This window comes from Somniosus microcephalus, chromosome 12 (genome assembly GCF_052327205.1).
Source record: "Somniosus microcephalus isolate GS21.2 chromosome 12, FLI_Smic_1.0, whole genome shotgun sequence".
Lineage (NCBI taxonomy): Eukaryota > Metazoa > Chordata > Chondrichthyes > Squaliformes > Somniosidae > Somniosus > Somniosus microcephalus.
This window is the reverse complement of record NC_140998.1, coordinates 111,576,374-111,590,926: the sequence shown is the minus strand read 5'-3', so window position 1 is coordinate 111,590,926 and position 14,553 is coordinate 111,576,374. Positions and strand designations below refer to the sequence as shown.

The window sequence follows — 14,553 nt, the reverse complement described above, 5'->3', positions numbered from 1 at the left end:
GACCTGCCAGAAAAGTGTAAGTTGTGTAATTTGTTGCCGGTCTTTTGTTTATTATAACAGCAAAATGGAACACCCGCTTCTGACCAGGGTTCCGAGCCGGCCCCACTCCAGCCACCGCCGCCTAACCGGGAGAGGGACGAAAATCTTCCTGAACTGGACAACTTTCCTCAAGGAAAACTTGAAGACGTTTGCAAACAGGTCGAGCCAGTTAAAATGCATCGCAGCATTGCTCATTAATCTGTGTTAAGATAACCAATGGACCAACTGGTTGTTACCAAAGAGAAATCTATAGTGTGGCATCGCCAGTACTGACTGTAAACGGATGCAGTTTGTAAAAGCTTCGGCAAAGGTCGTTTTAAAATGCCGTTTAATCCAAATTGCCCAAAAGTAACAATATCAGACGAAAGATTTCTCAGTCAGCGACAAAACTTTTTTTTATTAAATGCAACGGAAGTCATACGTTAAATTATACAACTGAAAAATGTGTTAATTTCAATTTTAGTGAGTTTGTAAAGGAGTCACCCGTTCTTTAAACCACTATCGCTTATTACGGACACAAATTGAAAACCTATTTCCCCAGTGATCCGTTCATCACACACACAAAACACCAACAGAAAGAAGTCCCAAACACAAGCGCAAAGCAAGTGCGAAAATTGCAGGGCGCGGATCGGAGAGAATGTTATTCTTTGAGGGAAAGATGCTTCATAATCCATTAGTGGCAAAACACAGGTGAATTGCGATGGTTTTACTGAGGCGTAGACCAAATGCTGGATTGTACTGTTTATCGGACCCAGGACCTTACGCTCCTGCATTATGTTTTTTTTCCATTAGTAAGGCTGACTAGGAAGTCTCAAGCGAGTTACCATCGGCCTCGGGAGTGGAAATAAAATTCAGAATACACCAACAGGCATAGAGTAATCTATTTACAGCACTTGTAGAATGTTTACAACTGAAAATGAACAGGGTTTGTTTCAAGTTTTTTTTAGCCAAAGAAAATCCAAGGAAACCGCTTCATCTAACGGAAACATTTTGTTTGATCGAACCACTAGTAGGGTCTCCTGAAAAAACATTAAAACGATACCGAGGTAGTAATCTCATATGTTCCTCTTCGAGTCTATAACGTCGTCTGCATCTCAAAATGAAACGGCAGCCTTGAAGTTACTCCTGTGTTACCAATGTTTTAATAAACATACAGTGGAGTTTGCGGAGACCGTTTCATTTGGAATTTGGCTGGGTATTTTGCTCAGGGACAGGATTCATGGTAGAAATCCGAGGTTAAGGATGATCCGTGTGGTTTGGTGCAATGACATCAACGCTGCAAGACTGACGATTGTGATACAATCATAACACGTTTATCCAGTGATAATAAACAGTGAAAATAACATTATCGGTGAACTTTATAGGATGGAATAGCAGCCCACCAACCAGAACTGTTTGCTCTCGCCGCCCTCACCCCACCTCCAACTCTTTGCACACCTTGAGGTCATAACGGGGGGATGGGACTGACTGGATTGCTCTACAGAGACCGGTACCGACTCGATGGGCCGAATGGCCTCCTTCTGTGCCGTTATGACTCTATGACATGGAATTGATTGTAGACTCAAACAAAGCGTGCTTGGGCACTAAACGTTATCGGTTCCGTGGCACAATAATAGATCCTGAAAAACAAAAGGTTTTTTAAAAACGTTGCAACTTTGTAAATTCTATGTGTGCATGAAGTTTAATTGCCTGTTACAGACCCAAATATGAATGGCCTAAGTACCCATGGAGTTGGTAGAAGGTTTATGCTCTAACTCTGACTCGTCCTGCGGTACAGTTCCGCGGGTACCGGGAGCCCGCGTGTACTTTACCCAAACAATAATTCTTCGCGTTATGAACCGAACGTGTTGGCAAGTTATTCCCATGGGAGTCATCACAACCCAGCCTAAATCTGTTCTCAAGCCCAAATCCACACTTTCAGCAGGGCTCACTGGGCAGTGATCAGGTGGGAGAACCCTGTCTGATTTTGCCGCTCCCTAGGATAGTCAATACGGTCACCCCGCCGCCCCCCGACACACACACATTGCAGTTTACTCAGCACAGAACAGGGACCAACCTGGAACCTTTTTGGTCTGCATTAGGAGTAAAGAAATAATTTAGAAATAACTTGTATTTATATAGCGCCTTTCACGAACTCGGGGACGTCCCAAAGCGCTACAGGTACGACACCGCACAGTGCATTTATACTCAGAGCCATCGGGCGTTTTGGTTCATATTTTTTAATCTTTATTTTCGATTAATTCGATATTTTAAGAGGCCCCTAGCTTCTGGCACACTTTCCGTTTATATCGATGTTGATGTCGTTCACATTACCAAGTGCAGCAAATATAGCCAGGAAAACAGTCACATCGCTCGTACGTCTGTGACAACTTCATTAACATTCAATCTTTATTAAATAAATGCACCTGATTGTTTTAAAACCAGGGATGTAGATAAAGTGCCAATTGTTAACTAATCAATGACATCAGCCATGCGAACAAAATTGAGTGTGACACGATGGAGAAAGATCCATTTACCACGGTAAATATACCGTCCGATAAGTTTAATGGTCGGAATGAGGGAGCAGAATATTGGGAAACCTTGTTCGGCCTGTCCCCAGGCCATAGCTTTCTCAAGTTTTGAGAAAGTGGTCAATCAATATTCACTAGTGATTTACTCGTTACTGAGTACCGTGGTCTCCACCACTAATGGGATCAACATGATATCCATGGTTAGCCATTCATTCATCCTCTTTTGCAAGAGTTTTGTTTCAGCGGATTTGCTGGTATCCTTATTTTGATTGCAGGCAGAAATTAAAAATTAAAAATGAACCAAATTGTTTTTCGACGATTTGTATTTCAGCATGTGTGATATAAAAGTGAATATCAACTCCCCCGGAAATGTTTATTTTCTATTATTTACCAATCAGCGCGAAGTTTTTATGGGTTACTGAAAGCGAAAGGAGCTGTATTGGCATATTCTATGCTTTCCTGCTGATTTTGGAAACGATTTATTTTCCGTGGGCTTTAATGAACAATTTTCATGCTGTGGTTGCTAAGAAATGAACTGGCTCATCACAAATTTCAATGCGACTGTTTAAATATTTTTGTTTTATATGCACCGTCTACTTTTGCAAACTGTAAATATTTATGAAGCATCAAAGCTAATGTTATTACATATTAGCGGTATTTTGTGTTTATCTCATGTACAATACGTTCGACTGGAGACGCCAACCAGTAGAAATTCCAATTTGCAGCAGATAATTGTGAGGTGTTCCACTAGGTGGCGTGCCTGTATTGCTTGGGAGCAGGTCGATTGCATTTGGAGATGTATCGGATACCATTGAACCTGACTTTACAACTGACTCCGTTTTTTTAAATACTCTTTGTTTCCATCTGTGAAGCTTGGTGCGTTGTGCTAAAAGCAAACGTTGTTTTGCTCGATGTGTCTTACATAACGCTTGTAACGATTTAATTCAACGCTACAAATCGTCAACAAGTAATAGTTTAGCTATTGTGTTACTACTGTATTATTACCTAATTTAGTCACTCTGCTTTAAGCCTCTATTTGACGGCTTGGGTAGCCGTCAGAACGTTAAATTAGTTCCCAGTTGTACTATGGTAGATTCTCAATTTTGAGATTTCGTTATTTATATAAACACATTCCGACTTTCTGTAAATTGTTACAATAAAATTTGTGCTGTTTGTTTTATTTTTTTGCATTTCGAATAATTACAGGTTACTTGCAGCTATATTTCATAGAGTCCTAATATTTCAATCTATATGACTCCGCCGAGGATGCTTGGAGTGCCTGGTTCGTAGATTACGGGAAACAAAAGTTTATATCCCAATAGGAAATAATAAAGGATATGAATATGTCGTAAATGATGCATCGTTGTCTGTTGTATCATTCGTGGCATTGCAAGCCAGGGATGGACTGTTTTAGCGGAAAGCTGGAGCGGCAATGATGTGGAGGTAGTTGCAGTGCTTTGTTTATGTTGTGTACTCTCAGCACAGACTGCAACAGGAGCGTGTCGAGACAAGCAGCTCATTTGGAATATGTGCTGAGGGAGAACTGCTATAGGTAGATATAACACAAAGCGCTGTCACCGCCAGTCTGACATTCGCTGTGCTGCAGATGGAACCCGATTTTAATATTTATAATTATTCATATTGGCCTTGTGCAAATTACACCAACACGAACGAATCAGCAAATGAGAATAATTATCAAAATCACCTATAAATAAAATACCAAAGTAACATGGAGCCAATATTACCGCATGCGGAAACTTACACAAAATATTAATTATTTCTTAAACTGTAGCTTAAAAAGGAAGCTTCAATTTCCGGGACAGTAACTCACGTAACAACGCTAAACACCGAATATAGGAATGGAAGTGTTTTATTCAGGCAATCTGTTTTTTTCCCCCAAGTCCCGCCCGGCACAACTGAGTACGCATAAACACAAGGAAACAAAAAGCTGCTACGAGGAGACACAGTGGGCCACGGGAGATTAAAACTGCAAGCTTGTCATTACAATTAATTTTCACACTTTATCGGCCAAGTTATTGAAGTCAAAACCATACATAAAATTAAAGATTTTCTCCTTTTAAAAGATCGATTTCCACAACAACTGCTATTACGAACAGTGGTATTAATTAAGTTCCACCAGAATTTGTGAAAGTAGGAACGGTTCGGTCAATACAGTTGATACAGTATTGTTTACATAGGGATTGATTTTTGTCCGTAGTTTCTTTGTGCGGTCCTATTGCAGTTTAAAATACTTGTAACACTGCGCTAGACAAGATGCTAAACAAGTAATATTTAATATAGATTGAAAAATATTGTGAACGGTATCAGAATGAAATAACACATTGTCTGTTAAAGCGTTCTGCTTTGGTCGCAGTTTCCACAGAAGCACGTTTAGCCAGAGGCGATGTTTTGAAGGTTGCTGCTCAAAAGATTGCATCATTTTATTAAAAACAATTTGGGTATAAGCAAAAATAAATGTAATTATACATTTTTGTATGGTTACGTCGACCGTCTTATAAATAGAATTTTTTTCATTTGAAACGCATTCGCCTTACGATGGAAAACGTCAAAGATTATTTTACCTGTTTAAATTCGAGGCGTCACACCATTCGCGATGAAAGTCAATATTTGAAATCATTTTGCCAACGCAGCGCTCCCATAAAATAAACACCCAGCTCACATTGTCAGCCTATGGAGTTTTACAGTTTAGCTGTGACAGAATACTGCAAATTGCATTATCGCATATCTGGAAGAAAATGTTACTACTGAGTTCCCGTTAGAGAATACAAATCGAAATAAACTAAAGGATTCAGGGACTTGACAAATAACAAAATAATATTTGGGATACATTTAGATTATTTATTTATTTGAACACTTCCAAACATAAATTGCTCTAATTTAAATTAAAGTACTCCCCGCCGGAGAACAAAACCCAGATGAATAAATATTAGAAGACGCTGGAGGAGTCGTCGCTTATGTTTTACATCGGGGTGGTTTAAACAATACATGGCACATGCGGCATATTTATCGAAACAATTTAACTCTGAGCCTAACATGGTTTGCTTAAACGCGAGAGTCAATAATGCAATTAATTATAGTTAATCGCCGTTTGTGGCCGATTCCGCAGAAAAGCGATCTGATTTTGCAGCCACTGGAGCAAATGTTTTCAATATTTAAGAACACAATAATGTGGAATCAACAAACAGCCATTCCGACCATCCAGCTCGCTCTGTCACTAAATGAGTACAGGTTCAGAACGGAAATGGGCACTCAGTACTTCCAAGTAATAAATGAAGTGGTCCTACATTTCTTCTTATTTTTCTAGTATATATTGCATGCAAGCATTGATTGGAATCTTCAAGATTGCTAATTTTAAGATATAAAAGGTTGTAAATCACAGAGTGTACGTATTCCCTACACTCTTGCAGCATCCAAAACTCTTGGTTATTCGGAAGGTTCACCAACAATGGGAACCTTTAAAATGTATTTTTGCTATACAGTTCTGTTCGGCTGCATAATTCAAGCTCACTTCAACCTTAAATCAAAAGTATTAACAGCAATAAATCATTTTGATATTTGATCCTTTCGGGCGATTGTTCTAAAAAAACACAAAAGCGCTTAGCTAATTAGATAATTATTCACCAACATTATTTATTTCTGAGTCGGACCATATTATTTATGTTTGCCTCCGCCAGGTTCAGCAGGTTGCAAATAAGTTTCTCTCTTTCATCATGAACTTGTATCCATTCTGGGTTAATCTTTTTTTTCAGTGCCAAGACCTTCTGCAGTGCAAATGCGTGATATATTATTCTGAATACCGAGATCCGACTCAGATTTACTCAACACCCACACAGTAAATTATTCAGTCTGTTGAGACGCGTTTACAAGGATTTGGAGATGTAAGCTCAATACACCACGTAAATTCAGTGGTTCACAGCGACTGTTCATCACGGCCTAAATGTGGTGCGTGCGTTTTCCATCTCGCTTACATGTGCACCTCAGGACATGAATCTTTTTAAAAAGTGTATTTTGGGGCTAACAAAAAGAACAACTTAGGTTTCATGGATAACCATGTTGTCATGTAAACAGTTGTTTAGATTATTTGCTGCATTTCGACTATGGATTATACACCAAAGCCTACTCGCCCAATCCTATGTTGAAGACACTACTCTGACATTGCGTAAATATTGTTTCCATTTTTATTTTCAAATACATTGAGTGATGCCAGATTGAGTCAGTTACAATTACTATTTACATGACATTATTGTTTGCATTGGAGCAAACTCGGAATAAGCGGCTCTCTTCTAGCTTTGCGTGTGTGCTTTTTTTCCTGCAGTTTTCAAGAGAATTTCCCAGTGACACAATGTTATGATGGAAAGATGCTGCAAATGACAGCGCCGGTAAACGTTCATCTTAATCATCGGGCTCTTAATTTAGTTTGGTGCTGGTTTTTGTGCTGAGCAGCCGCTGACAACCTACAGGGAGTTAATGAGTGACGAGGCAGGGCTGCTGCACCAAGTAACACTTTCCTGGTGCGAAGACCACTAACTGGGAAGTTTAGTTCACTACTGTTCTCGCAAACCTAATAATATAACCTGTAACAAAAACCACTTAAGAAACATGCAGCACGCTAAATACAGAAACTTTCAATCACTAATTATTAGCGCCTGCCGTCAGTTAAGTGTGTTACTTAGTTACTCGGATAAGAATTGAATCGCCGATTCTTTCAAAGGTCTGTCAACCTAGGGCCCGCTTAGATCACTTACAGATAAAGAAATTACAACAAATAATTTGCTCGGCGCCTAATCACACAAGTATATTTTTGTTCAAGTTCAGAACAAGTGTATTTTTTTGTGAAATGAGCGCCCCTAAGAACATTTTGGGCATAGCTCGCAAAAAATATCAAAAATCAGAGATGTCGTGGTATCAACTTATTCTTAATCATCAATTCTATTAGGTAGTGATACCTTATTCGGATAATGCATACTTCACGTTTGGTTATAATGCCAGGAGCTCAGCTCTGGGTCTGTAATGCTGATCTTATATCTTTGTTGAAACGTGCCAGCCCAATAAACCTAATAAATAACACATACGAATGGTAGAGATGGTAGGGTTGATTCTCCAACTTTATTTGACCGCATTTATAAATCCGTTATATTATTAACTAGAGCATTAACTACATGCAACAATAATGCAGCATTTTCAATGTGCAATACCCCAAAATATCACGTCGTATTTTTAAAAATCCAAACTGATACACGAGCGTCAAATAACGCATTATTATATTATCTTAGTGTGTATAGTTCCTGCGTTCCCCATGACAGTAGGGACAATGTGATACCCTGGAGTCCACTTCTATGCAAGGGTTTATTTTCATTGAAGGTCAAAGGTAAAATTCTGCAGCAGACACAAAAACAATATTAATGGAAAATAAACTGCATTTCCAAAACCTCAACATTTCATACGCGAAACGTATAATCGCCGTCAAAAATAAATCTATTTCTATACATAGACAGATTTTAAAAAGTCGTTGTGTTAAAGCTTCCTTTCTTAGTTGATAGTAAAGGGGAGAAAGGCCTTGGCTCCAGACTAATTCCAATGCACTTATCAGTAGCTCTCGCTATTTTGCCTTTCTCCTGTTTTTGCTTTTTGGTTCACTCTTGAGTGTGTTAACATTGTGCATTCACATTATTACCCATTGTTAATTATTATTACTATTTTTCTTTAAAGTTTATGTTGTCTGTCTTTGTTAGTTCCTGCAGCAATTTCAAAACTGTCATTTTGACCTATTGTGAGGGATAAAACGATTTGAAATAAATGTATATTTACTCGCCTGTTTAGAGTCTAATTATCCTATCAAAAATAAAAAGTTCACTTTAGACAACCTTATGGTTCATCGAATCTTTAACACCCAATTCAAAATGTTTAACATCTGTACCAGTCTGTTAGGCTTCCTGAGTAAACATGAAACCTATTTTCTTTTGGGCCAACTTTTGAAACTTAAATTATGTTAAACAAGCAGAATTAAAATATTGTAATACATCAGAACTAACACGGTTTGCTTCTTTCTTTCAGTGTTCCAAAATCAGTGTGGAATACACATTTGTAAACGATTCGAAATTGTTATACAAAAATGCTGATTTAAGTACTGCTAAATCACAGCAACAACAGAGGTTCAATGCAAACAACAGCTGTGTCTATTTTTTTAAAAACAATTCAATGACGACTTGCGCATATGAGCATGCAATCAGCTAATCTCGTTTTTTTCTTCGTGTTAATCAACACTTTCCTTCCTGCATATCAGAGTACAAGTACTATAGTTACTCCACATCAGTAAATGTTTATGTAACCTGTCCTTTTCCAGGAATCCGGTTACGCTAAATCATTTCATGCTAGACTGAGTAAGAAAACGAGCAGGTCAGACTAGACTTTAAATATATACGTAGAAAATAAGCGAACGGTTCACAATTTGCTTTCTTTAAATACGTGCGCGCACCCACACATACACGGCATATGAAACAATTTACGACCTTGCACAGATTTTACTGGTGACCTTTTGGCCTCAGATATTCCACTGTTTTAAAATGGAGAACTCCCTCAGCTGATTTATACAATATACAGTATTACCACATCAAAAGGGTGCAAATATTTAATTTCTCGGATGACTTTTTTAATACTTTATAGGTTAGCTCAGTGGCTGAAAAATATAACACAGTCTCTTTCTAAAGACCTAGCTTTAAAAAAGCTTTAAAAATACATTATTAATCAATGCCGTGCACCACATCATTTATCATCCTGCCCCAAAAGCTCCAGGTAAATACATTTTGCATTAGTATGCAGGTTATTTCTTTTAACCGACGTTTAATGCTATTTTGCAGGTATTCGTTTAAAATACTTAGCACTTTATGGATGGGCAGGCCAAAGTGCGAAAGAGCCTGCGATAAACAGAAGCAGAGACAGTACATGTTTGTATTTGACTCCCGCTATATAGTTGGGTTAAAACGAGAGCCGCCGTTTATTTAACACATGTTTTACCACGATAATGTAATCCGAATACATTGGCCGGCCGGTTGGTTCAGGAGTTCAGTGCACACAGTGTTGGGACACTCTTCGATTTGATGGATCCAGCCGCTTGGTACAGTCCCAGCTTAACGTCTGCACGGAACGCGGCGTCCTGGCTTCACTTGTCGTGACCCTGTCGAAGGAAATACCCCAACCCCAAATAACCCAGTAAAGCACATTATATAAATGTCAACACTTGGTAAGACATTGCAGCAAACAGAAAGCTCGCATACAGCTCTGAGGCGATAAGCACAGCGGGAAATACTTGCGCAGTCATTCGCTACTTTCGTTATTCTTATAAGTATCTTAATCAATTAATAGTTAATCTTTAAGAAATGGAACAAAGGATTATATAAAGAAGGCAGGGTGTACAACACGTTTAAAGACTCGTTCATCAGCCCAGCAACACTGATCTATAGCCTAACATTGGAATCTTAGGCCTTCATTGGTTGTAAGCAATACATAGTTTGGTCTAGAGAGCCCGGATTTTATTGTATTTGGGCCGATATAAAATTATAATCAATCTGGAAATGATTGCCCGCATCCGCCATCATGGTTCCGAGATGACTGACAGGAAAAGAATCGGAGCGAATGATGCGGAGGTTTAATGGACTCGGCACATTGCGCGGATATTTGGGTCTGTGTGTGTGTGTGAGGGGCCGAGGGTGAGGAGGGCTGGGCTGGACAGGACAGGGTAAGGAGGGCTGGGCTGGACAGGACAGGGTGAGGATTGAGGAGGCAGCGCTCCGGATCAGGCGGGGCTTCCAGCGGTCCCGCGCTCGCCGCGGTTGTTGTCCGACTGCCACAGGACAACTTCCAGCAGCACTACATCAACTCCAAGTTCTCCTCACTCCCGCACATCCAAAAAAACACACGCCAACTCGGGAATAGGGTGTGATCATTGGGAAACCGGTACAAATAAATCAATCCCGAATTCCGAACCAGTTTTCAGATTATTGGGTTTTTTTGGAAACTGGGATTGCGCCCTCGGAGATATAAAGTAGTACCGCGCCTCTCCCTCCTCTATTTTAATTCCCTTCCTTGAAAGTATAAACAAACTTTCAACAATAACATAAAATATTGACGTACCGAACGCTATTATCCGGGCGGAGTGGTGAATGTAATGCATGTGTATTGTGGGATTGGAAGAGTCGATGGTGAGAGAGAGAGTGGGCCCGGAGGCGGAGTGACGCGGCCTCCTCCTCCCCCCCTCTCCCGCCCTTTGGCTGTATCCCTCCGCGGAGGCGGCGGGGCGCCGCGCTGATTGGCTGCGGGCCGGGCCGACGCACAGGCGCGGTGCGGGCTGCGATTGGGCAGCGAGTGAAAAGGTTGCAGCGAGTGTTTGGAGCCCAGCGCCCAGGGTCCGAAATGAATTGCAGCAAGCTGGCTCGGCTCGACGTGTTTTTAAGAACATGAAGTAGTGGCTCTTTTTTTTTACTACATGAGTTGCCAGCGTTTGCGATTGCGGTCCAACTGTGCTGCTGCAATTTTACCTGTGTGTGATGTTGGACATGGGAGATAAGAAAGAAGTGAAAATGATTCCGAAATCATCGTTCAGCATAAACAGCCTGGTGCCCGAAGCGGTGCAAAGTGACAACCGTCACCGATCGGCCCCCGAAGAGGAGGACAAAAACATTTTGCCAACGGCGGAGTCCAAGTCTGAAAATATTCTCAGCAAAAGTGACAGCAGCTCGGCGGAGCCGCCCTGCGCCGAAGACAAGGAGAAGCAGGAAGAGAAGAAGGCCGACGGCAAAGAAGCGGACGGTGGAAAGGAAGGGGAGAAGAAAAATGGCAAATATGAAAAGCCTCCGTTCAGTTATAATGCCCTGATCATGATGGCAATCCGACAGAGTCCAGAAAAACGACTGACACTGAATGGCATCTATGAGTTTATCATGAAGAACTTCCCTTATTACAGAGAGAACAAGCAAGGCTGGCAAAACTCTATTAGACACAATTTGAGTCTGAACAAGTGTTTCGTAAAAGTTCCGAGGCACTATGATGATCCTGGGAAGGGGAACTACTGGATGTTGGATCCATCTAGTGACGACGTCTTTATAGGTGGCACCACGGGGAAACTTCGCAGGAGATCCACAACATCGAGAGCAAAGTTAGCTTTCAAGCGGGGAGCGCGCCTCACCTCGACTGGACTGACATTTATGGATAGGGCAGGTTCCTTATATTGGCCTGTTTCTCCATTCCTATCCCTCCACCATCCCCGAGCCAGCAGTACCTTAAGTTATAATGGAACCACCTCACCTTACCCAAGCCACCCGATGTCCTACAGCTCGGTGTTAACTCAGAACTCTCTGGCAAACAACCACTCATTTCCAACATCAAATGGGCTAAGTGTAGATAGACTTGTTAACGGAGAGATTCCTTATGCCACCCACCACCTAACGGCTGCAGCCGCCTTGGCTGCCTCGGTGCCGTGTGGTTTGTCTGTTCCGTGCTCAGGCACATATTCGTTAAACCCCTGCTCGGTGAATCTGCTGGCAGGACAGACGAGTTACTTTTTCCCTCATGTTCCGCACCCTTCAATGACTTCTCAAAGCAGCACTTCAATGACGGCTAGGACAGCGTCCTCCACGTCTCCACAGGCGCCTTCAACTCTCCCCTGTGAGTCTCTAAGACCTTCTTTGCCAAGTTTCTCCACAGGACTTTCTGGAGGACTTTCTGATTACTTCACACATCAAAACCAGGGGCCCTCTTCAAACCCTCTAATACACTAACAAATCCCTTCGAAAAGACTGTAAGTTAACGTTTTACACACATTTGCGTTGTAAATAATTCTCAAAATAAGAAGCCCAGGTATTTTTATTCAAGTCCCCATTTTTTTGTCTGCATTTTGTCAAATCCCGTAGGGTTGTTTGTTTATTCAATTTCAGCAATGTGCAATTTGAGGCGGTTTAGATAGGAAACCACTAGTTAAATTAATGTAGACTGTGTATTTAAAAATGACTGCATTCCAACTAAGTTTAAATTAGGCAGGTATGTTTCAATTGTTCCACCAGATTTCCATGTTTGCAGTATTATAAGTTATCATGGCTTTGTTGGTGGCTGCTGATTTCAATATTAGCGGAAACATTTTTTCACTAAAAATAATCAAAATTTAAAGCTTGATTTGTATTTCATAACCTTACTTAAAATATGCCTAACCTTTCGGTCATTTTTCCCATTTGGTTACAAAATGGTTCATGTTTACTTTTAGACCAAAGACGGGGCTAGAAATGCACTCCTTGTTTAAAAGAACAAGTACTTTGAAAATAATTCCTATATTCCAGTTTACAACACTGCCTGCAAAGAATCAGAAGGGGACAAAATTGATGATTGCCTTTAGTTTGTGTTGTGCATAATTCGATGTATGTGGTCACTAACAGGTCCCTTTTCATTTCTTTATGTAAATGTAGTGAAATGTGTAAACCTATTGTACTTAAAAGATAAATTTTGCGGACGTGTAACCTGTGTTGCTTAAATGCCTCATAAATTCCTTGAGTGATTGTTAATGTCGTCTCTAAATTTCATGATTGTGATATTGTGATCATATGCCCGTGTTGTCACTTAAAATGTTTACTATACAGAAGGCACCGAAATAAAAAAAATAGGTTACATTCAGAAACGTTGACATCTTGTCCTTTTCTTTATCACGACTAAATGCAATAGTTATCTGCAGTAATATTTTAAATGGTGGCTTTCCTACCGCGTGCATTCCTGAACCCCGTCTAAAAGAGACGAGAGTCTGTCAGAGAGTTGGGAATGGAAGTCCACGTTTTCTAGGCCTAAATGATCCTATTATAGTCACCCATATTTAACCTGAATCTTTGGTACAGTATTTGAGTTAGGTTACCATTTAATTACCATCTTCAATTATTTTAATTGAAAATATTTGTTACAGTTCTTAATAGATGTTTTATATAATCGCACAATGTGTCTTCAGAACCGTTCAGTTTTCAGCATATTCCAAATTATATACTTTAAAATAAACAATAGGTTGGAAATCATTTCTAAAAGAATTTCCTATCAACGTTTATTTCACTATTGTGATATTCTTTAAACCATTTATCCTTGATGTGTCATTTATTTATATTGTAAATCGCACAGGACACGCTGGTGTAGATATTTTCTATTTAACAAAACAATATTGTTGCTACTGTGGTATAATTTTGATCTGAACGTTAAATCTGGTTTCATTGAGCGTGTAGGTCTGTTATTTTACAAGGACGCTGCATTTTTGAAACAATCCATAGTCTTCGAAAAATATATTAACAATCCAAAGCATCCCATAATACTGAATATAAAATCTAAACGTGATTTTAAAAAAACGCTCCGCCTGGAAACCTAGTTGAAAGTTTATAAATCAATATTTTGTTGCCAGAAATATTCTAATGACGGCAAGTTACTATTACGAAATGCCAAATTAATTTTAAAATTATATTGGAGCGCAAGGCCTGTGAAGCCAAATGAATGTTGGAACTGAAAGCTGCCAAGTGCCGCGTGTACTTTGGGCATCTTGAACATTCAGAAACAGAACTTTATTATTTGCTTTAAAGGGAACTCACCTAATCTGGGGTATAAATGATAGCCTGTATAAATGGATGCTTTGTGCCTTTGTTATTTCAGTCAAGATCAGATTAACTTACGCAAGGATTCTGAAACTATTACTTGTCCTTTTGGTAATGCCACTTATAAATAAAAATATTAAAGATCCTTATGATAATAGGGAACATCTCGACACGGAAGATACCATATTGTGAGAAAACCTTTGCTAACACATTTCCGGCAAATCCGATCCGCCTGTAGGCCTGCGCGGGGTGTTTTCCTTATTTGTTCTCCTTGTATTGCATGAAATATGCCCACGAGTAATGCAATAAGGCCAGTGCCTCTCACAATAGGCCCGAAGTAAAATGAATCTCTGCTCTAGATGTTATCGCTCCAAAGTTAA

At 39.9% G+C, this 14,553-nt stretch overlaps 1 protein-coding gene and 1 long non-coding RNA gene across 2 annotated transcripts; one reads left to right on the top strand and one right to left on the bottom strand.

The window, feature by feature from the left end:
• Window positions 1–352: 352 nt before the first annotated feature.
• Window positions 353–10,794, bottom strand: LOC147109465 (uncharacterized). The gene is made up of 3 exons (XR_015080282.1): window positions 10,701–10,794; window positions 5,132–9,744; window positions 353–1,658 (listed from the first exon to the last, which is right to left on the bottom strand). It is a non-coding gene; the product is annotated as an uncharacterized LOC147109465 (long non-coding RNA).
• A 167-nt stretch (window positions 10,795–10,961) lies between these two features.
• On the top strand, window positions 10,962–13,541 carry foxg1a (forkhead box G1a). The gene has a single exon (XM_086004205.1). The coding sequence runs from the start codon at window positions 11,114–11,116 to the stop codon at window positions 12,341–12,343; it is 1,230 nt and encodes a 409-aa protein (XP_085860331.1). The 5' UTR covers window positions 10,962–11,113; the 3' UTR covers window positions 12,344–13,541.
• The last annotated feature ends 1,012 nt before the right edge of the window (window positions 13,542–14,553 follow it).